We start from the raw sequence: 21,749 nt of genomic DNA, 5'->3' as shown, positions 1-21,749 counted from the left end.
ACCAGATTTTTTTTTTTTTTTTTACTATTATTTGTTTTAAGAATTTTGTAAAACCCTAAAGTTAGAATTAAGAAAATAATTTCCCAGAAACAAAATGGTATATCAACAGATAAACCAAAACCAGCCATCTGGTTTGACAAATATTAAACTTGAGATGTGGCGTTTCAAAGATAATGGGTTTAAATGTGAAATCACTGTAAGAAGCCATGTTTTCATTAGAAGTTACAATTTTCTTTCTTTGTGATAGAATCGCAAGCATTTTCTAAACTGTTTTATTTTTTCTATAAAATGTTGGAAAATGATTAAATGTAATTTATAATATACTTCGCCCACATTCAGTACATTTGTACCTGATTTGTCATATTACTAATCATGAAATGATTGTTATTAATCTTGCAAAAAAGTATTCAAAAACTCCAAATATAACTTTATAATGATAAGGAATACTTCGTATGAACTGTATTTTGATGCCCCCGGTCCATATATATTAATTTTATTTACAACTTTAGATAGAGTATTGCCCTTTAATAGTTAAAAGCACGCTGTTTTGTAAAAATTAGTCTACAATTCAGACAGGGATTTAAACCTGAGGAACTAGCTTAATTCAGTTGATAAGATGATCAGAAAATGTAGCCAGATCTTACCAGTGCAGTTTAATCTTTGAGAGGATGAGCCTTTTTCGGTCCATAAAAGCACTAAAAGTCCACCAACAGTCTTTAAACCAGACCGTTCGTTTTGTTTTCCCATCAGCTTGATTAGCCTCAGCACCTGAACAGATTAGCCAATTAACGACATGCTAACATTAAGATTAGCTTTAATATTTAGCATTTTACGTAAAAGAAAAAAAAAAAACACTTTTCGAGAAAGAAATCCTGTTAGCACATACCCGTTTCGCATTTTTTTTTAGTTAGAATAAAACTCATTCAAGTAATTACCTGCCGTATTTCTCTCAGCATTTTTAAATTTAAAGTTGAATTTCAAACTGTCAGGACGCAATCAGATCTTTAGAACTGCGCAGGCGCACAGAGTGAAGGAATGAACCGAGGTTTTCGTCAAATAGCAAGTATTTACTAATATTAATAAATATATATATTAGTGAAAGTTGTAGCTTTCTGTTTATTTTACTTCCTAATTCAAAACCACCACACAAATAAATACGATGTTATGATGCCTTATCATTTCTTTTATTGAGTAGTAATACATTTAACACCTTCTTTTCCTTTTATCTGCTTACTTAAGGAAGTCTGGACGCAGCGTTTGAATCAATGTGACTATGGTACTGTAGATAACGTTATTATGTTTCTCTATTTGTTATATTTAATATGGATTTCACATTGAATAAAAACGTTCAGTAAGTTCAGTAAACTACTTTCAAAGACTAAGATTTAACTTTAGCTACTCATAAATTTGGTCAGCAGTACATTGCCTTGTAAAAGTATTCAAACTCCTTTAACGTTTTTGACATTTTGACCAATTGTTTAACAAAAAAAAAAAAAAGAAAGAAACAAAACTCTTATGTCACTAAATTCAGTGCAGTTTAGTAAATACAGTCCATTTGTGTGTAGTTTAATCTAACAAACAACTCAGCTGTTCTGTGAAATCCTCAGACACCACTGGTAACTCTGGAGGAGCTGCAGAGATGATCTGTAGGATAATCTGTCAACAGAGCAACTATTATATACAAATCTGGCCGGGATGGAAGAATGTCAAGAAGATAGCAATTGTTAAAAGAAAGATAAAAATAGTTGTTGCAAATGCAGTTTATCACAAGCCATATAGCAGGACACGTGGAGCTAGGTGCTCTGGTCAAATGAGACTTTTTTTGGCTATATGCAAAAGGTTATGTGTGACATCAGGGATCATGGAAGAAAACCTTTTAGAGATTGCAAAAGACTTTGAAACCGGGGTGGATGTTCACTTTCCAGCAGGAAAACGACTCTTCACATACAGTTAACTCGACAATGATACCGTTTATCAAGGATGGTGAACTCCATTCTTCAACAGCCAGTGTCTTGCATGTTTTTAATGTTTCTCTGGTCCAACACTCCTGGATTTATTTAATGGTTCAGTGGCATCTCTTGCCACATGACATGCTGAGGAAGTACTTCAGCCCTTTTAATTGTCTGTGTTGGAGCAGAGACACATTTAAAACATACAGAAAACAGGTTCTTGAGGTTCAAGAGTTGACCAACACTAGTTTAGATCAAATCACATGCATGTGTTTGAATAGTGCAAAGTCTAGGCCTAAATACAGCTGAGAATCTTCGGAAAGATTTTGAAAGCCATCCACTGTACTTTTCTTTTCACTTCACAATAGTGCTGCTTTGTGTTGATCTATCATGTAAAATCCCAATAAGTTACAACTTTGTGGTTGTCAAACTACTGTATTTACTGAAGGTCAGTGTTTATAAGCACCGGAGAAGACGAATATGACCCTCTTTGCCCACTTTACAGTTTCATGTAAATACATAGCAATTAAAACAAGCATATAGATGGTACATTTGATGCAATAATGAGCTTAATTACAATATTGTGCAATATTGAAAGTCTTTTCTAATTAAACCAGTCTAATAATCTCACATGGACACCTTTAAGAGTAAACAGCACAATTTATTTTATCTTAATTTAATGTGTGTAATGAATTCAGACTTCACATTTTTGTTGCTATATTCTATGTGAACCAACAAAATTGTCTATCCATTTTCTTTGATAACTTTTTGCAATATATATATATATATATATATATATATATATATATATATAAATATAACGCACAATGTGAGGCTTCTTTTAAAGAAGGAATCAGTTCTTTTGTCTTCTTGACCATTCACTGTAGGCTCCGGCATAATTACGTGCACTGAATGAGAAAAAAAAAGAGCAAAGAATCAGGGGTTGGCATAATTGCACAAAAAACAGGCAGGATAAATTTGATCACAGATTGAATGCTAAAATTCTCTTTTCCAATAGATATTTTCAAGCTGTAAGGACCTTGAATTCAGGAATTTTAGCATTTTTGATTTAAAATTTTGATGGGATTTCAACACCAGGCAATAAGAAATCAAACTGCAATGGCATTGTATTAAAAAGAAACTGAATTGGATTTAATGACACAAAAAATTCAAAATGAACACAGATTACTCTGTTTAGTTTAAAAGACTTATGAAACACTTTCAGAAAGTAAAGATAAACCACCTTATATCAGCTTGTTATTCTCCCAATGTCACTGTATTGTATAAAGGGCAGAATGTCAAAATGGTCTAATATTATATAAAGGTTTACTTGAAAACCCACCCTAGGTTTAGCAGGTCTATATTCTAAAGCTGACAGAATCAAAATACCCTTAAATAGACACATGAAAAATAACTAATTTACTTAATATGTCCTTGTTCTTGTGCTCTCCTTGTGGCCACCTCCCCCCGCCTGCCGGCCTGGCAGTAAAACACCAGCTCAGAACCAGGAGCTGGCTTCCCTACTCCATATTTGGCTTTGAAGTCATCTGGCTCCATGCGAAGAGCAGCGTCTACTGTTTGGACTGTTGAGACAAAAGGAGAAGAAGACAAACACTTATTAGTCATATGCAGTGGTTTGTAGAAGTATTCATACCTTTTCCACATATTGTCACATTACAATCACAAACATAAATATATTTTATTGTAATTTTATGTGGAAGACCAACACAAAGTGGTATACAGTTGTGAAGGAACGAAAATTATACATGATTTAAAACATTTGTTACCAAAAAAAAACCCAAAAAAAACCAAAAAAAAACTGAAAAGTGCGGTGTGCAAAAGTATTCAGCCTCCTTTACTCTCAGTGCAACCAATTGCCTTCAGAAGTTGCTTGATGATTACTAATGACTAAATAGAGCCTAGCTCTGTGTTGTCTAATCTCATTACAAATACAGCTGCTCTGTGACGGCCTCAGAGGTTGGTTAAGAGAATATTTGGGAGCAAACAGCATCATGAAGTCCAAGGAACACACCAGACAGGTCAGGTATAAAGTGTGGAAAAGTTTAAAGCAGGCTTAGGCTATAAAAAGATTTCCCAAGCCTTGAACATCTCACGGAGCACTGTTCAATCTATCATCCCGAAATGGAAAGAGTATGGCACAACTGTAAACCTACCCAGATAAGGCAGTCCACCTAAACTTACAGGCTGAACAAGGAGGGCACTGATCAAAGATCCAGCCAAGAGGCCCATGGTAACTCTGGAGAGATCCATAGCTCAGGTGGGAGAATCTGTGCACGGGACAACTATTAGTCGTGCACTGCACAAATGTGGTCTTTATGGAAGAGTGGCAAGAAGAAAGCCATTGTTAAAAGAAAACCATAAGAAGTCCCGTTTGCAGTTTGCAAAAAGCCATGTTGCGGACACAGCAAACATGTGGAAGAAGGTGCTTTGGTCAGATGGGACAAAAATTAAACGTTTTGGCCGAAATGCTATGAGTGGCGGAGAACTAACACTGCACATCAGTCTGAACACACCCTCCTTACTGTCAGATATGGTGGTGGCAGCATCATACTGCGTGGGTGCTTCTCTTCAGCAGGGACAGGGAAGGTGGTCAGATGCATGGAGCCAAATACAGGGCAAACTTGGAAGAAAACCTGTTGGAGTCTGCAAAAGACTTGAGACTGGGGCGGAGGTTCACCTTGTAGCAGGACGACGACCCTAAACATAAAGCTAGGGCTATAGAGGAATGCTTTAAAACAAAACATATTATTGTGTTAGAATGGTCCAGTCAAAGTCCAGACTTAAACCCAATTGAGAATCTGTGGCAAGACCTGAAAACTGCTGTTTACAAATGCTCTCCATCTCATCTGACTGAGCTTGAGCTGTTTTGCAAAGAAGAATGGGCAAAAATTTCAGTCACTAGATGTGCAAAGCTGGTAGAGACATGCCCTAAAAGACTTGGAGCTGTTATTACAGCTAAAGGTGGTTCTACAAAGTATTGCCTCAGGGGAGATGAATACTTTTGCACAATGCCCTTTTCAGTTTTTTATTTGTAAAAAAAAAAGAAATTGTGTATAATTTCTGTTCCACTTCACTATTGTATACCACTTTGTGTTGGTCTTTCACATAAAATTCCAATAAAATATATTTATGTTTGTGGTTGGAACATGGCAATATCTGGACAAATTCAAGGGGTATGAATACTTTTAGAAGCCACTGTAATATAGTATGAAGATGAGCATGTAATGCAAAACACAAAACCAGAAAAGCTATATTCACCCACCATGTTATGCTTTGTATGTAAAACAGCACTCCCTATAATACCTCTGGTTTCAATAGACATCATTTTCTTTTTTTACTACTCCCTGCAGAATAACTTGTAGTAAATTAAGTCTTACAGGGAATGTGAATGGAACCAGGGATACGTCCTCTATCTACCTCCTCTTCAGAGCGGACATCAATCAGAATCAGACCCTTGTTGTTTGCAAGAAGAGCTTTCAGTTCCTCATATTTGACTAGTAAAAACAGAGGGAAAAAACACCACATTATAACGCTTAAAGAACACTGCGTCAACCACTTTTAAAAGCACAAGTTCAAGTGATAAATCAGTTTGACCCAAGATTGCATTGTTTTCACACTGTTTGTGTGATGGGTTAGATGAGCCCATGGATGTTGCTTACAGCTTTACACACAAGCTGCATTATAGGTGACAACACACCTCACAACGAGGGTGTTTCAACTGTGACTTGACCGTTCCTTAGTGTGAGGTCATGTACAAGTTCATTCCCCTGGCTACATGTGCATTTTACACATGCTGAGATCACTGTGCCTGAACTGCTGAGAACAGCTAAGATTATGGTTAAGATAACTGTGTACCTATTCAAAAAAGAATCTGTAAAAATACCACGTTTCTGCTTATCGCACGACCTGTTTCTGGGAGTACAGTCACACTGCCCTCGCTGCCTTGATTCAACAGGTTAGGGCGTTTCAAATTTCATAAATATTTTATGTGTTTGTTCAGTGATGCTTGGCAACCAGCCATACTCCCATTGGAGCCGGGTGGCTTTCTTTTGCACCTTACTTAGAATGCTGAGTCACTCCATCAAGGATGACAGTAATATTATTTGAACATTTAGCTGCTCCTTTAGGTGACATTTATGAAGTAGATTAATATTGACAAGTTGTAAACATTTTGACCACCAGGATTTAAAACATAATTCTTTTTACTGAATTATATTCTGAAGACATTTCTGTATTTTGTTACATTATGAGGACATATTTTAATAATCTGAAGCCTAAAGATTGTTTGAGTTCAGAGTTAAAATGCAGATTTCTGTCATCTTAAGTTAATGACATTTTACCAGTTACAAAAAGTGAAACAGACTTACTTGTGTTTGCCATCGTTGTCAATGGGTGAAGCTGTGAAGATGAGCTGTAATCTCTTCCTATAAAGGGGACAGTTTCTTCCTCATTTTGTTTACTGACAAATAATTGGCTGGCATACAGAAAGTGGGTGGGACTTAGTAAGGATGAAAGCAGCAAGCCAATAACTATGCTCTAGCATCAGTAGAGAAGACTTTCAAAATAAAACTTTCTCATAGTTAAACATGAAGATACTATTTATATTCAAGGTCTATTCTTATAGCGTTCTGGTTAAAAAAGGTGCTAAAAAACAAACCAAAACTCGTACTCGTACTCGTCGTCTTCCGCTTATCCGGGACCGGGTCGCGGGGGCAGCAGACTCAACAGAGACACCCAGACGTCCCTCTCTTCAGACACCTCCTCCAGCTCCTCCAGGGGGAGCCCAAGGCGTTCCCAGGCCAGCCGAGAGACATAGTCCCTCCAGCGTGTCCTGGGCCGTCCCCTGGGCCTCCTCCCGGTGGGACGTGCCTGGAACACCTCCCAAGGAAGGCGTCCAGGAGGCATCCGGTATAGATGCCCGAGCCACCTCAACTGGCTCCTCTCGATGTGGAGGAGCAGCGGCTCTACTCCGAGCCCCTCCCGGATGGCCGAGCTCCTCACCCTATCTCTAAGGGAGTGCCCGGCCACCCTACGGAGGAAGCTCATTTCAGCCGCTTGTATCCGGGATCTCGTTCTTTCGGTCATGACCCAAAGTTCATGGCCATAGGTGAGGGTAGGAACGTACACCGACCAGTAAATTGAGAGCTTTGCTTTTCGGCTCAGCTCTCTCTTCACCACAATGGACCGGCACAGCGCCCCCATTACTGTGGCAGCCGCACCGATCCGTCTGTCGATCTCCCGCTCCATTCTTCCCTCACTCGTGAACAAGACCCCGAGATACTTAAACTCCTCCACTTGAGGCAGGAACTCCCCTCCAACCTGAAGAGGACAAGCCACCCTTTTCCGGTCGAGTACCATGGCCTCGGACTTGGAGGAGCTGATCCTCATCCCAGCCGCTTCACACTCGGCTGCGAACCGCCACAGCGCATGCTGTAGGTCTTGGCTAGAGGGGGCCAGCAGGACCACGTCATCTGCAAAAAGAAGAGACGAAATCCACTGGTCCCCAAACCCGACCCCCTCCGGCCCTTGGCTGCGTCTAGAAATCCTGTCCATAAAAGTTATGAACAGGACCGGTGACAAAGGGCAGCCCTGCCGGAGTCCAACATGCACCGGGAACAGGTCCGACTTAGTGCCGGCAATGCGGACCAAACTCCTGCTCCGCTCGTACAGGGACCGGATGGCTCCTAGTAAAGGGCCCCCGATTCCATACTCCTGGAGCACCCCCCACAGGGCATCACGAGGGACACAGTCGAATGCCTTCTCCAGGTCCACAAAACACATGTGAACCGGTTGGGCAAACTCCCATGAACCCTCGAGCACCCTGTAGAGGGTATAGAGCTGGTCCAGTGTTCCACGGCCGGGACGAAAACCACACTGCTCCTCCTGAAGCCGAGGTTCGACTATCGGTCGGACTCTCCTCTCCAATACCCTGGCGTAGGCCTTACCGGGGAGGCTGAGGAGTGTGATCCCCCTGTAGTTGGAACACACCCTCCGGTCCCCCTTCTTATGAAGGGGGACCACCACCCCAGTCTGCCAGTCCAGAGGCACTGTCCCCGACCGCCACGCAATGTTGAAGAGACGTGTCAACCATGACAGCCCTAGAACATCCAGAGACTTGAGGTACTCAGGGCGGATCTCATCCACCCCCGAAGCCTTGCCACCGCGGAGCTTTTTAACCACCTCGGTGACTTCAGCCTGGGTGATGAAAGAGTCCGACCCCGAGTCCCCAGCCTCTGTTTCCACCACAGAATGCGTGATGGCAGGATTGAGGAGATCCTCAAAGTACTCCTTCCACCGCCCGATAATGTCCTCAGTCGAGGTCAGCAGTCCCCCGCCCCTACTATAAACAGTGTTGGCGAAGCACTGCTTTCCCCTCCTGAGGCGACGGTTTGCCAAAACTGATTTTTGTAAAAGTTTCATTTAAAAGTGCTGGAATAAAATATAAAAAAGACAATCTATACCGGATGCCTCCTGGACGCCTTCCTCGGGAGGTGTTCCAGGCACGTCCCACCGGGAGGAGGCCCACGGGACGGCCAGGACACGCTGGAGGGACTATGTCTCTCGGCCGGCCTGGGAATGCCTTGGGCTCCCCCTGGAGGAACTGGAGGAGGTGTCTGGAGAGAGCGACGTCTGGGCATCTCTGCTGAGTCTGCTGCCCCCGCAACCCGGTCCCGGATAAGCGGAAGACGACGAGTACGAGTACGAGTAAAAAAATCAAGTAAAACCCTTAAAAGTGTGATAAGAGGAGTCCCTGAAGGAGTTCTGAAGCTTAATCCAAAGATACAGAGCTAAAAAACAAAGCAGCCTGACCAAATTCTGAGTGAACTATATCAACATTTAACAAACCATTTGAAATACACTCAGTAGCAACAGTTGCATCTTCAAGAAATTAGAATATCATCGTAATGAAAAAGTCTGTACGTAGTGGCTCTTAAAGCTCTAACTGCAACTGCAGTCACATCTTCTGAATCTTCCCCAAACGTCTGAAGGTCTTTGCTTCACAATCCACTCAAAGCTGCTGTTTTCCCTGTGGGCTGTGCAGATTTTCTATCTCACTTTTCCTTCCACTCAACTTTACATTGATGTCCTTTGATACAGCACTCAGTGACCGCCCAGCTTCTATAACAGTCATTTTTCTTGCATACCCTCTTTGTGGAGAGTGTCTATAATGACTGTTTTCTGGACAACCATGAAGTTACTAATTTCCCCTTGATTGTCTAGGCCATAACATTTTGTTGTATTCAAAATACTTTTTATTGAACTTATGGAACAGTCAAATTTCTTAAATAATTTATTTGGGGTTTTCATTAGCTGTAGGAAAAAATCATTAATATTAAGAGAGAATTCAAGGCATTAAATATATGACTCTGGTTGTAAGGAATCAATATAATATTTGATGTTTTAAAATGAATTAGTGAAATAATAAATTTTTACCATCTATTTGAAATCATGTACATATTTTATACACATATGCAAGTTTTTTATCAAGTTAAAAAACCCTTTTTAAAGATCCATAAAAGTTGCCTTGGTGGGTATGTGAGTGTTTATTAGTTACAAAGCATTGTGCTGCATTATATGCTCAGTTCAGTCTTTCAAATTATGTAGAATTATCTTCTACACAAACGCCGAAATGAATACTTCTGTGCCATTTTCAGCAAAATCAAATCAACCATTGTCTAAGTTTTATAAAAAGTAATTTTATTAAAAGAATCTCACTCAACAGTCTAGAAAAACAAAATTAATATTTAAGTTAAGCCATAAAACAGCAATACTGTAAAATTATTCTACAAAGGTTAATTTGCCTGCAAACAAACCTGTAATACTAACAGCAAACAACTAAAGTTAGTCATATTCCATTGATCTTTTGCACAATTATATGCAGACAACATGAAACAGGAGTTTAAACAATGTTTTGTCATAAGACACACAAAAGAACTAATGATCTTTTCTTAGTAATGAACTTGACTGGATTAAACTGCCCACACTCGTCTTGTCTGGATCATGAAGCTCTTTCTGCTTTGTAAGAGGGGTTTCCCAGTCCAATGACAGATTCCCGCCTTGCTTTTTGACACATTTGTCTTCTACAGAGGACCACAGCTACTATAACAAGAAGCAGAATGAAGGCAACTCCTCCTCCTATGACCCCAGCCATCAGTTTGTGGTCAGAAGATTCAGGGCGTTCGAACCTCTTACAAGAGAAGTCTGAGGGACTGCTGTGTCCTGCATTATTCACTGCTTCCACGCAAACCTTCGTCCCTACTTCCAAAGATCCCACGAAACCTCGCCGGAAAGCATCCCCAAAATCCATAGCATTGTCACTTCCCTCTACAATCACCTTGTATGAGGAGACAACAGATTGAGGAGCACACCACTGCACCTCTATCTTCCCTGCGTTTTCCCCCTCAGTGATTGGCAGCAGTGCTTGTATGCGTGGAGCATGAGGAGGCTTGTCCCCACCACTCCTCCCAGGGCAAAGGCACCCGGTTTTAGCTTTGAGGTGATCACAGGGCTCCTGATTCTCCAAGCAGGGGTCGTACTGACAGACGAAATCACTGAACAAACGGGGAATTTTAACAGAGGGCACCACTTCAGGTGGAGAGCTGTGGTCGTCAAAATCAGTGTCGTCGGTCTCTGAGCCCAGGCCAATCAGGAATGTGATCCGTTTACGAGTAATGGGTGGGGAAGATGTAGAAGCATGAGCAAAGAGGTGGGAGTCTATTAGAGGTGAGACGAAAAAGAGAAGTACAGCCACGTTTCTGCAAAGTGACGCCATCTCTGTGCAAAAAACCAAAACGTTAATCAGTCACACTGTGATGATTGAATATTTAAAGTTATCTATATCACGTCATTACCAATTTTAATACTGATAACAGAACTGTGTTTTAAAAACAAAGAACAGTAAAATCAAGAATATCAAGTTATACAAAGGCCAAATGCTGCCCCAGGATTTTAAAACAGTACTAGGAAACAGTTGTGCTTAATGGAAACAACAATCTGAAATTAGGGGTTGAGGACACACTGCTGTTTATGCTGACCAATAGCTGGAGCAGAGGCGACAGCCAGACCATCATTTCTCAGTGTCTGAGCCAAGTGAAGGAGAGAAAACTGGCTGTTGCCCTATGAGTATTTTAACTTTTGCATTTGCCCTTCCAACTGCCGCCTGTGTAGAATTAGTTTCAACGCACTTTTTAGGGACAAATGACTTGTTGAGAAAAACCAACGGTAGCTAGATCTGTAGACAGAGGAATTTTAAATCCCTCATCGGCCTCCAAACTATTGCTTTTAGACAGCATTTCCTCTGACCGGATTCATACCTATATACTCAACCGGTCAAAAGTCTTAGAACGCCGTTCTCATTCAATGGTTTTCTTTATGCTTATGACTATTTATATTGTACTTAGATTCTCACCGAAGGCATCAAAACAGTGAATGAACATGTGCACTTATGTAGGGAACAAAAAATTGTAAAAGAACTTAAAATATGTTTTATACTTTAGATTTCTTAAAGTAGCTGCCCTTTGCTGTGATGATGGAAATATTAACCTTTGGCTGTCTCTCAGTGAACCTCTGGGAAGTTCTTTCAGGTGACCACCTCATGAAGCTCATGAAAAGAATGCCAAGAGAGCAGAGCAGTAATCAAAGCAAAGGGTGGCTATCTGGAAGAATCTAAAATATAAAAATGTTTACAGTTATTTCACACTTTCTGTTTACTATATAATTCCATGAGCATTCATTCACAGTTGTGTTGCCTTTGGTGAGAATTTACAGTTTAAAGAGACCCATTAAGTGAGAAAGTGTATCTAAAACTTTTGACAGGTAGTGTATATCTTGACTTTCTACACAAAATGCTTAGCAGCAGACTATTCTATCTCTACTTACGTCTTGCATGGCCATGGTGTCACGCACTGATGTCTGAATTTAATGTTCTAAATGTAACTGCTTGACTTTTCGGCAAGTTTTGCCTGTGTTTTTTTTATCTTCATAAGTTGTAAAACATTTCGAACCTGGAAAGGAATAACTACTCTGAGCTACAACTATGAACACAGTTGAAAAAGAAAACATTATAAAAATTGCGATATATACCATTTAAGTTGTACCCTTTTTGCTACTTTGCCATAAGACAGAGTAAACACTAGCACTGATCCCTTTCTTCTTCCTTGAACACATTTTCATCACAAAATAAAAATAAAAACAATTTGTTTTGTTTTGGGTTTTTTTCAAGCATACTTTCGCTCAGAGATGCCTTTGAATACACTCAGACATCTGCAATGTTCTGGTCTCCATCCTGTAAACACCATAAGATAAATAAATCTGAGCGCTGGAAGCTTTTGGGGTGACCCAGATCAGCCCTTCTATTTATTCCTGGCAATAAGCCATATGAGGTCTGTGGGAGCCCTGAAACCATGAGCAAACCAACACCAATATTGTTTGTCCTGGTCAAACACACAGAAAAGTTCTTAAAAACAATTACTGATGGCTGAACATACATAAAAAAACAATACATGTTCTGCAGTTGGTTAACAGAAGAAATTCTCAATAAAATGTTTGGAAAGATCTGAAATTACCTTTTTGATGCTGATTATTCAGTTCTCCTTCTGTTCTTTGTTCCCGCTCTGGCTGCTCTTTCCATGTGCTCACAAATGTCTGCAGTTCTTACTGTTTTAAGTTGTTTCTCAGACTCTCTCCTCCTCCTCCTCTTCAACACACCCCCTGTTTCTCCCCTGAGTGGCTGCCTCTCCCTCCCTTCTTTTTATCGTCATACTCCTTTTTTTTTCACAGTCCCTTCTCTTTCTCAAGCGGCCTTCCATCTAACCATCAATGCTCCTTTTTTATAAAAACTTTTTTTAAGCTGTCTAGAAGGTGTTGGTAGGGGTGAGCACAAAGCTGAGTGTTGTTTTGCATGTTAATTGGCTCAGCAGCAGCAGGAGGCATACTTGTGCTTGTTGCAGTGTTGTTTGTTTAAGCCAGAGGTGAATATGTCTGTTTTTGATCACTTGCTTTAAAGACGAAATTCCTGCATAGTCCACAGGTGTTTTCGGTGAGCAGAGCAGGACATAAGGTCGTATGTGTGTGTTTATGAGTGCCTTTGAGAGTGGGAGGTGAGGAATTTGTCCGTGTGTGTTTATTATAGACTCCCACCATTTCTCATGTGACCCCATTGTGACAAAGGAATGAAAGGATGGGGGCTTTCTCTTTTCTAATCCTTTTATGGAGTAAAACTGGCAAAAAAAAAAAAAAATTTACTGCTTTTTTCTTCCCAAGTGGCACTGTGGTACCAAGGGAAAGAAATGTACCAGGAAAGAAGATTCATTTCTGCTTTAGGGCATTTACACATCCCTAACACCACTAAACGTTTTGAGACATGTTTGGCATTATTCTTTTTAGGCTGGTGAATGGATGATGAATAAGTTTAGGAGTCTGTTATGTAGAGGATGTACCCTGAAAGTACTAGTCACTTTACTAAAAAACCAGAGCCAAGCATTTTTCCTTTTTTTATAAGTTCAAATCAAAGATTGTGATATCAGATGTGTGTACTCATATGAGCACAATGTAAAATATGTTGTGATTACAAATATAAATATATTATTTAATATTAATACTTAAATATTTTATTAAATAATATTTCAGTCTGTTAAGGGTTGTTCTGTAAATACCAGCCAAAGTGGTGGTATTAGGACAAAAATTGAAAGGGATGAGCCAAGCACTGGCATTATTGAACAGCAAAACTCTGCACACACACAGAATGAATTCACACAATTTCTTAAAATACAAGAATTTATTAACATAAATAAGTCAACTCAAAGTCAAACATATTTCAATCAACAAACTCTTTACTATGCTAAAACAACCCAACTAAACTACTAAGCAAAATAAAAGAAGACTAATGGGCTATGTACAATATAAACAAGTGAATCAAAGGTGGTTGAAAACCACGATCAAAAGAGTGATGCAACATTGCCATGCAATGTTATTAATGTTTGAGAACCAAGGATTATCTTGAAGAATCTGGAGATGAAGTTAAGTTAATCTTGGAACCAACTTGGGCAATAATTGGTATACCTTCAAACAACCATTCACAATGCAGGATCAAATTAACATTATTTTAATAAAATAATATTTTAAAGAATGATTTGAATAAAACCATAAACCAATAAATGTTTCTAAATTTTTTCTAGTTGCAGAAACAAACTGTAAATTTCTGCAGTTCCTCCAGAGTTACCAGAGTTACCTCAAGCCTCTTGGTTGCCACCCTGATCAATGCTCTAGCTTCCCAGTCAGTTTAGAGGGACAGCCTTATCTTGGTAGATTTACAGCAAGAAGGTCCTGGGTTTGAACCCGCACCCTGGTGTTGGGACCCAGCCATGGATTTCAACATTAAACTCCGGTACGAACTCTTCTGGAACCTTTCAAAATAAAGTGCATTAACCTTCTTCCGGCACAGCCAGGAAACGGGATAACTGCGGACTTCCTGTGACGCCACTACCCAAATAAAAGCACAGCTGTTGCTACATCCGCTCTCTTCCACACCGGTGTTCATCGGGATAGGAGGGGGACACAGCGCGCTAATGTCTTTTGCAGGCAAAAAGACATAAACTCTTCAAACTGGATCCAAGAGTGTCATAAGATCACACGATCATATGCACAAGTTAAGTATGAGTGAAGCACTGTTTGTGTACCCCGTGATTTCATTCATAAAGAGGGGAAATTAAGGTATAAGCATTGCTGACTTTCCCTCCGAGCCCTGCAGAAGCAAACGGTGTTCGAGAGAAACCCCTGCAAAGACGCGGTCTCCCAGTCTGGAAGGAAGACAGCAGAGACCGCATCATTGTGTTAACCCGTGTGGTCAGCGGACAGGACGGGCACCAAGCTACAGCTCCAGAGCTAACCCTTTTGTTCACAGAGCAAATGCACCTTCAACCCCCCGCGAAGCTACCGAGGTTAGCTGAAAGCTAACCGCTTGTTGACTGTGGACGTTTCTTCAAACTTTGCCCCTTGGACAACATTTCCTCACCATGGTCAGAGGTTAGGTTTGGGCAGATTAACAGTTAGGATGAAATAATCTGAATGTTTTCATTTATGAAGTTTGGTTTTGTTTGTGTGAAACTCGGCTATCTTAGTGCTAGCAGGCTATCTGCAGCACACATGCCCTGTTTGTGTTCTGTGTTTGTGTGTTTTTAAGTAAAGTCAAACTTTACTTGAAGGGTGATTTTAAACAGAAGATTGCTCCCTAAACATCATTTACTAGATTTGATAACTAAGTAAACACCATTAAGCTCCATTTCTCCAGAAAGATTTGGCTCGTTTCCGAAATACTCCCTTAATAATATTTCTTCAAATAATATTTTAATAAATAAAGGCAGCTAATGAGACACCATTGTAAAATGGTCATCCAGAGGGCTGGTTTTATTCAGCAGATCATTCTTTAAAACATTATTTTATTAAAATAATATTTTATCTGATCTTGCATTGTAAATCGTTGCCTAAGTTGGTTCCAAGACTAACTTAACTTCACACAAAAAAATTACAGGCCACACGTTTTGTAAAAACATATCGTTTTCTTTTCACTCTGCAATTATGCATTAATGTTGGTTCTTAAAAAAGAAAAAAGACTTAAATTTGTGGTTGAACGTCACAAAATGTGAACTTCTACAAGTCTCTATATCCAGTGCTCTCAAATACACATAAACCTTGTATAGTTGTCGTCATGCAAGTTTAACTAATCCCACGGTTTAAAAAGAAAACAAAAAAATAAACTCTTGAGACTCAAGAAGCACTTTTCAATTTATAAAAATCATATGATGCATTTTAAAAAAGTTTTTTAAACCACACATTTAACAGTAATCATAGGAGGATCATGGGTGCCAAAATCATAAGCTCTTAATAAAAGTTCTATGTAAAACTCTGGAAAAGGAGCGTAAGTGGTTTGGCATCTAGCTTGGATTAGTGCTCAGAAAAGGTGGTGCTAAAAGAGTAAAACCTCAGTTACTGCGTATACATTTTGGTTGTTGCGCAATGGTCCACAGCATTATTTTGTTGCAGTTTATTACCCTTCTTCAGGCTAGATGAAACATGCCTTGATGCCCTTGATGCTTTTATAAAGTTCAAAACTACTCCTCAGTTTAGGGTTCTTGACATTCCTGTCTAATTAATCCGTGATATAAAAACATGAAGCATAAAATGTGTTATTTAATCATGAATCCCAAGCAAAAACAGATCTTATGGACAGAAGCTTAGTTATAAGTATTTCCCAAGCATCTTTAAACAAAATGCATTTCTTCAGTGATTGGAAACATTTTTTTGGCTTATATATCCTTGTAAATTTTAAGAACAATCAAATAAAATAAGCTAACAAAAAACAGAAAGTAAAGTCATCTCCACCAGCAGTACATAATTGGGTTACAACATTATGACTATATATATGTATTATAATTAGTGCCAATAAAACAGTTCCTATAAAATAAATATAACTTCCTCGCATATATTTACATAATTGCATAGTTTTTAACTATGCCTTGATGCCTTTGATCCTTTTAACATGCAGGCCACATATGTGCACAACATCTGCATGATGACAAAGATCTCAATTTAGCAATTGTGCTAAATACAAACAGATCTTACTTCTGACTGCTTTGTGTAACAGAGACATAAAATTATTCAGTGTTGAATACAAACATTAGGTTCTTCAAAACCTCAATTCATGATCAAACACTGGTATAAATTGATAACATTGTTCACTCAAATTCAAATGTAGTGTGTTTTGTACCAATTAGCAACTGTTAGCACACTTACATCTTTAAGCACAGGGTATACAGGTCCTTCTCAAAATATTAGCATATTGTGATAAAGTTCATTATTTTCCATAATGTCATGATGAAAATTTAACATTCATATATTTTAGATTCATTGCACACTAACTGAAATATTTCAGGTCTTTTATTGTCTTAATACGGATGATTTTGGCATACAGCTCATGAAAACCCAAAATTCCTATCTCACAAAATTAGCATATCATTAAAAGGGTCTCTAAACGAGCTATGAACCTAATCATCTGAATCAATGAGTTAACTCTAAACACCTGCAAAAGATTCCTGAGGCCTTTAAAACTCCCAGCCTGGTTCATCACTCAAAACCCCAATCATGGGTAAGACTGCCGACCTGACTGCTGTCCAGAAGGCCACTATTGACACCCTCAAGAAAGAGGGTAAGACACAGAAAGAAATTTCTGAACGAACAGGCTGTTCCCAGAGTGCTGTATCAAGGCACCTCAGTGGGAAGTCTGTGGGAAGGAAAAAGTGTGGCAGAAAATGCTGCACAACGAGAAGAGGTGACCGGACCCTGAGGAAGATTGTGGAGAAGGGCCGATTCCAGACCTTGGGGGACCTGCGGAAGCAGTGGACTGAGTCTGGAGTAGAAACATCCAGAGCCACCGTGCACAGGCGTGTGCAGGAAATGGGCTACAGGTGCCGCATTCCCCAGGTCAAGCCACTTTTGAACCAGAAACAGCGGCAGAAGCGCCTGACCTGGGCTACAGAGAAGCAGCACTGGACTGTTGCTCAGTGGTCCAAAGTACTTTTTTCGGATGAAAGCAAATTCTGCATGTCATTCGGAAATCAAGGTGCCAGAGTCTGGAGGAAGACTGGGGAGAAGGAAATGCCAAAATGCCAGAAGTCCAGTGTCAAGTACCCACAGTCAGTGATGGTCTGGGGTGCCGTGTCAGCTGCTGGTGTTGGTCCACTGTGTTTTATCAAGGGCAGGGTCAATGCAGCTAGCTATCAGGAGATTTTGGAGCACTTCATGCTTCCATCTGCTGAAAAGCTTTATGGAGATGAAGATTTCATTTTTCAGCACGACCTGGCACCTGCTCACAGTGCCAAAACCACTGGTAAATGGTTTACTGACCATGGTATCACTGTGCTCAATTGGCCTGCCAACTCTCCTGACCTGAACCCCATAGAGAATCTGTGGGATATTGTGAAGAGAACGTTGAGAGACTCAAGACCCAACACTCTGGATGAGCTAAAGGCCGCTATCGAAGCATCCTGGGCCTCCATAAGACCTCAGCAGTGCCACAGGCTGATTGCCTCCATGCCACGCCGCATTGAAGCAGTCATTTCTGCAAAAGAATTCCCGACCAAGTATTGAGTGCATAACTGTACATGATTATTTGAAGGTTGACGTTTTTTGTATTAAAAACACTTTTCTTTCATTGGTCGGATGAAATATGCTAATTTTGTGAGATAGGAATTTTGGGTTTTCATGAGCTGTATGCCAAAATCATCCGTATTAAGACAATAAAAACCTGAAATATTTCAGTTAGTGTGCAATGAATCTAAAATATATGAATGTTAAATTTTCATCATGACATTATGGAAAATAATGAACTTTATCACAATATGCTAATATTTTGAGAAGGACCTGTATTAGCTTGCTGACATTTCCATCAAGTTCAACGGGTCACTCTGTTTAGTCATTCAGTGATGGCGCAACAATTCACAGTGGAAAATTCTGTAATTTTCTACTGCTCCTCCCACAGTTTTCCCACATCACCACTGCTTTTTCATCTTTAAGCTCTATAATTTAATGTTTTGGCTACATGAGACAATCATCTCTACCATATCCCTCGTCTGTCACCCTGCTGTACATCTTCGGAAGCTGATAAGATTCAACAGCTTGCTTGGATCTGGCTGGCACATGTTTCAGCGACGTACCACTAGAATAAGTCATTTATTTACTCACTGTTAACCGAGACAGGCTATCTCAAATAACTCTGTCATATGACTCTTTCTCATAACCAAGTCTTTTGAAATACCTGAGACTTGTTTCTTTTATTTCTGTGTGAGGAAATATTTTTTTGAAAAACTGACGATATCCAAAGAAGCGGATGAAGTGCTGTGAAACATGGTTTGTGACACTGTAGGACAAACAGTTTGTAATTCTAATCACCACAACCGCTGAAATGTTACAGCGTCAGTAACTAAAGTTGCTGTGTAACACTCATACTCATTCCAGGATAAATCACTGCACTACTCATCTTTCAGGTAAAACCAAGCGGAACACACTGTGCAGACACATACCTGCATGGAGATTTCACCTGTGATATGCCTCGTTATTATGTCTTCAATGTGACTTCACAAAGCAAGAAGTAAACTGTTAAATAGCTTTGATTAGAGACGTTTCTAAATCTTGCTGACAGCTTATTGGGTATGGGTTTTCTGTTGCCATGGGTATGTTAGTGTGTTAAGGTGTTTCCATCATGGCACTAAAGTCCCTGAGGAATAAAGGAAGCCATGCAATGTGAGTCATAGTACTTAGATAATGACCTGCCTTCCAATGCAAATTCCTCCACCCCACTAGAGCAAGTTAGAGCAAGATGTTAGACATATGTCCAGACAAAAAGATTGTATCACTGCCAGCACTCAAAGAGAATAGAAATATGTTGTAATTTATTTTGTGAAATCTTTACTAAATACTAAATTTCTTTGCAGTAAACTAAGTGCTGTATCAGGTAGCAATTCCTCTCAACAGATTAATTCTAATAATTGTGTCTCATAGTATTGTTTTTGCATTCAGTCATTGAGTCAAGCTCCAGCTGGCTTGATGAAACTCAGAAGTGCGTGTGGGCCTCATTCTCCCACCTACCCACACACACCTCTCTGAGGATTTCAGCTATTTCATTTTAAACAGGATGCCCTATTATGGTCTGGATCCTTGTCACTTTTGACCCCTCACCACTTCATTCAAAAGGAATCCTGGGGTAGTCGTATATCCAGGCACTGTGAAGTTGAGTGAGCTGCTAATTTTAACTCGGTGGAGCCACAGTGGCCCACGCTGTTCAACCAGCAGCAGCTGCTTTTCATGATGTGATCACGTTATTTATCACACTGCATTTCTTTATAGTTATCCTGATAGAAAGTATGTTCTTCAATTAATTTATTTGGCATGTGTTACTGCTATCAATTTTACAGGCTCTTTCAGTTTTTTAACAGATTTAATTGTTACCTCTGTATTACAGGTAGTCTACAGAACATGGAGGAGTTTAATTCCCATACAGCAGAATTAAATCTCTGTGGTAATATCGGCCACCACAACAAATAAATTGTTCACTAAGTTTTTTCCACTTTCCGTAAATTAAGCTGAAACTCGAATCTGTCATTGAAGCCAAACTGTAGGTGAAAAGTTGACAATGGTTTTTAGTATTATGATAATCAATTCATCCAGCATCATGCAAAAGTACAGCACTGGAATTAGTTAACACATATTGTTCAAATAAAATTCCAGGGGATTATATTGGGAATTTATGTGTTGGAACAACACATCCAGTAGTAGTGCATAATTGTGAAGTGGAAGGAAAGGGTTATGTGGTTTTAAAATGTTTTTTAAATAAAAACCAGAAAAATGTGGTGTGCATCTGGAGGAACTGCAGAGATCCACATCTCAGGAGGGAGAATCTTTTTACAAGTATTAATGATCACATATTTAGCCTTTATAGAAGAGTGTCAAGAAGAAAGTTATTGTTCAAAGACTTTAGTCCCGATTACTGTTTGCCACAAGTCATATAGAGGCCACAGCAAACATATGAAAAAAGGTGCTCCAAAAAAAAAAAAAAACACTGAACATCACCCTGAACACCCTGTCACATTACTGTTCTTCAGAAGTATCATTAAAACTGGTCATTTGATTTTATGGGAAGAGGAATGAAACTAAATACAGGGCAGTATTGCAAGAAAACCAAATAATTTTACACTGGAGGTTCATTCCAGCAGGATGAATACCCTAAACATACTGGCAGAGCTACAATGGTTTAAATCAAAGCATATTAATGTGTGAATGGCCCGGTCGAAGTACTGACCCAAATCCATATGAGAACATGTGGCAAGACTGATATTTACAGATGCTCTTTGTCTCATCTAACTCAGCTTGAGCAATTTTGTTTGAAGAACAGACAAAATTCTAGTTTCTAGTTGTGTAAAATTGGTACAGGCATATCCCAAAAGACTTGTAGCGGTAACAGTTGGTCTTATAGTCAGCTCAGACCCATTTAAGGTGAAAAAAGTGGACGACTTTCCCATGTTTTTGCCTTGTAGTCCTAGAAACATTTTACACATGGTTGTAGCTCCCCTCACTGGTCGATGCTTGCTATTTCTTCAACATGATGTCATACAGCAGAATGTTTTTCTTGCATTTGAGATTCCCTATTTCAGGTGAGTAAAACAAATAGACAGTAAATTCAGATGCTCTCACATATGTGCATAGTGTACAATATACCTTTACTTCACCACAAAGGTCCAACTCAATACTAAAATAACCATAGGGTACCTGTACTATGCAGTGGCTGCATGTGATGCTCATCCACAAATCAGACATCCATAGAATATGTTGTGTCTCACATTTGCCTCTATTATACACTTGTTTAGGTCTATTTAAGAGTTGTGGCTTGAAAAAAAAAGAAGAACAAAATGTGATGGTAACATTTTACTCTGGGTGGGAGGCTTTCTGGCAAAATGGAGTGAAGTGCAGGAAAACCAGGAAAAACAACCATAACCATAACCCTGAAACAGACCTTCAGCGTCATGATTGATTAAGAATGACCACAAAATCCTCTTGATCCATGAAAAACAAGGATTCACTGGATGATTTGATTATTAAATAGTAATATAGTGTTGGCATTCACAGCCAACAGACCTGAGCACCCTTTTTCTCAAGACATTCCTCTACTATTGTCAAAAGAACAAATTAAAGTAAACATGTTGAAATAATGGCTTCCTGCTGCTCCAGGGG

The 21,749-nt window shown here is 39.5% G+C and overlaps 3 protein-coding genes across 6 annotated transcripts in view; all 3 read right to left on the bottom strand.

The window, feature by feature from the left end:
- The window catches only part of zgc:195212 (DUF4554 domain-containing protein), a 34,962-nt gene that overhangs the window by 8,580 nt on the left and 4,633 nt on the right, over window positions 1–21,749 (bottom strand). For 3 of the 4 annotated variants that reach the window (XR_007036371.1, XM_047353849.1, XM_047353851.1), the window contains exons 1-2: window positions 936–1,046; window positions 645–768 (exon numbers count right to left, since the gene is read on the bottom strand). Coding sequence is in view for 3 of the 4 variants with exons in the window: in XM_047353849.1 (XP_047209805.1) it covers window positions 645–768; window positions 936–956 (145 nt within the window). In the remaining variant the exon portion in view is untranslated. Of the gene's footprint in view, window positions 1–644; window positions 769–935; window positions 1,047–21,749 lie in introns of those variants that run through there. The other variant, XM_047353850.1, reaches the window with a different exon arrangement.
- On the bottom strand, window positions 1,166–6,691 carry tstd1 (thiosulfate sulfurtransferase like domain containing 1). Its single transcript, XM_047353853.1, has 5 exons — window positions 6,640–6,691; window positions 6,338–6,394; window positions 5,348–5,464; window positions 3,373–3,532; window positions 1,166–2,857 (listed from the first exon to the last, which is right to left on the bottom strand). The coding sequence occupies exons 2-5, from the start codon at window positions 6,348–6,350 to the stop codon at window positions 2,803–2,805; spliced, it is 345 nt and encodes a 114-aa protein (XP_047209809.1). The 5' UTR covers window positions 6,351–6,394; window positions 6,640–6,691; the 3' UTR covers window positions 1,166–2,802.
- On the bottom strand, window positions 9,648–12,692 carry si:ch1073-303k11.2 (LRRN4 C-terminal-like protein). Its single transcript, XM_047353852.1, has 2 exons — window positions 12,536–12,692; window positions 9,648–10,745 (listed from the first exon to the last, which is right to left on the bottom strand). Exon 2 carries the CDS (start codon window positions 10,741–10,743, stop codon window positions 9,970–9,972), a length of 774 nt encoding a protein of 257 aa, XP_047209808.1. The 5' UTR covers window positions 10,744–10,745; window positions 12,536–12,692; the 3' UTR covers window positions 9,648–9,969.

The sequence above is a fragment of the Girardinichthys multiradiatus genome, chromosome 23 (assembly GCF_021462225.1).
Source record: "Girardinichthys multiradiatus isolate DD_20200921_A chromosome 23, DD_fGirMul_XY1, whole genome shotgun sequence".
NCBI lineage: Eukaryota > Metazoa > Chordata > Actinopteri > Cyprinodontiformes > Goodeidae > Girardinichthys > Girardinichthys multiradiatus.
Note: the sequence above shows the minus strand (reverse complement) of the source record. Positions and strands in the feature narration are given on the sequence as shown.

Excerpts from the sequence above, each read along its gene's own strand:
- tstd1 (XM_047353853.1), bottom strand. Across the intron at positions 3,533-5,347 it reads TGGTTCCATTCACATTCCCT|TCCAAACAGTAGACGCTGCT; the intron begins GTAAGACTTAAT and ends TTGTCTCAACAG. Across the intron at positions 2,858-3,372 it reads CAAGAACAAGGACATATTAA|TGCACGTAATTATGCCGGAG; the intron begins GTAAATTAGTTA and ends TTTCTCATTCAG.
- si:ch1073-303k11.2 (XM_047353852.1), bottom strand. The coding sequence starts at position 10,743 with ATGGCGTCACTTTGCAGAAACGTGGCTGTACTTCTCTTTTTCGTCTCA.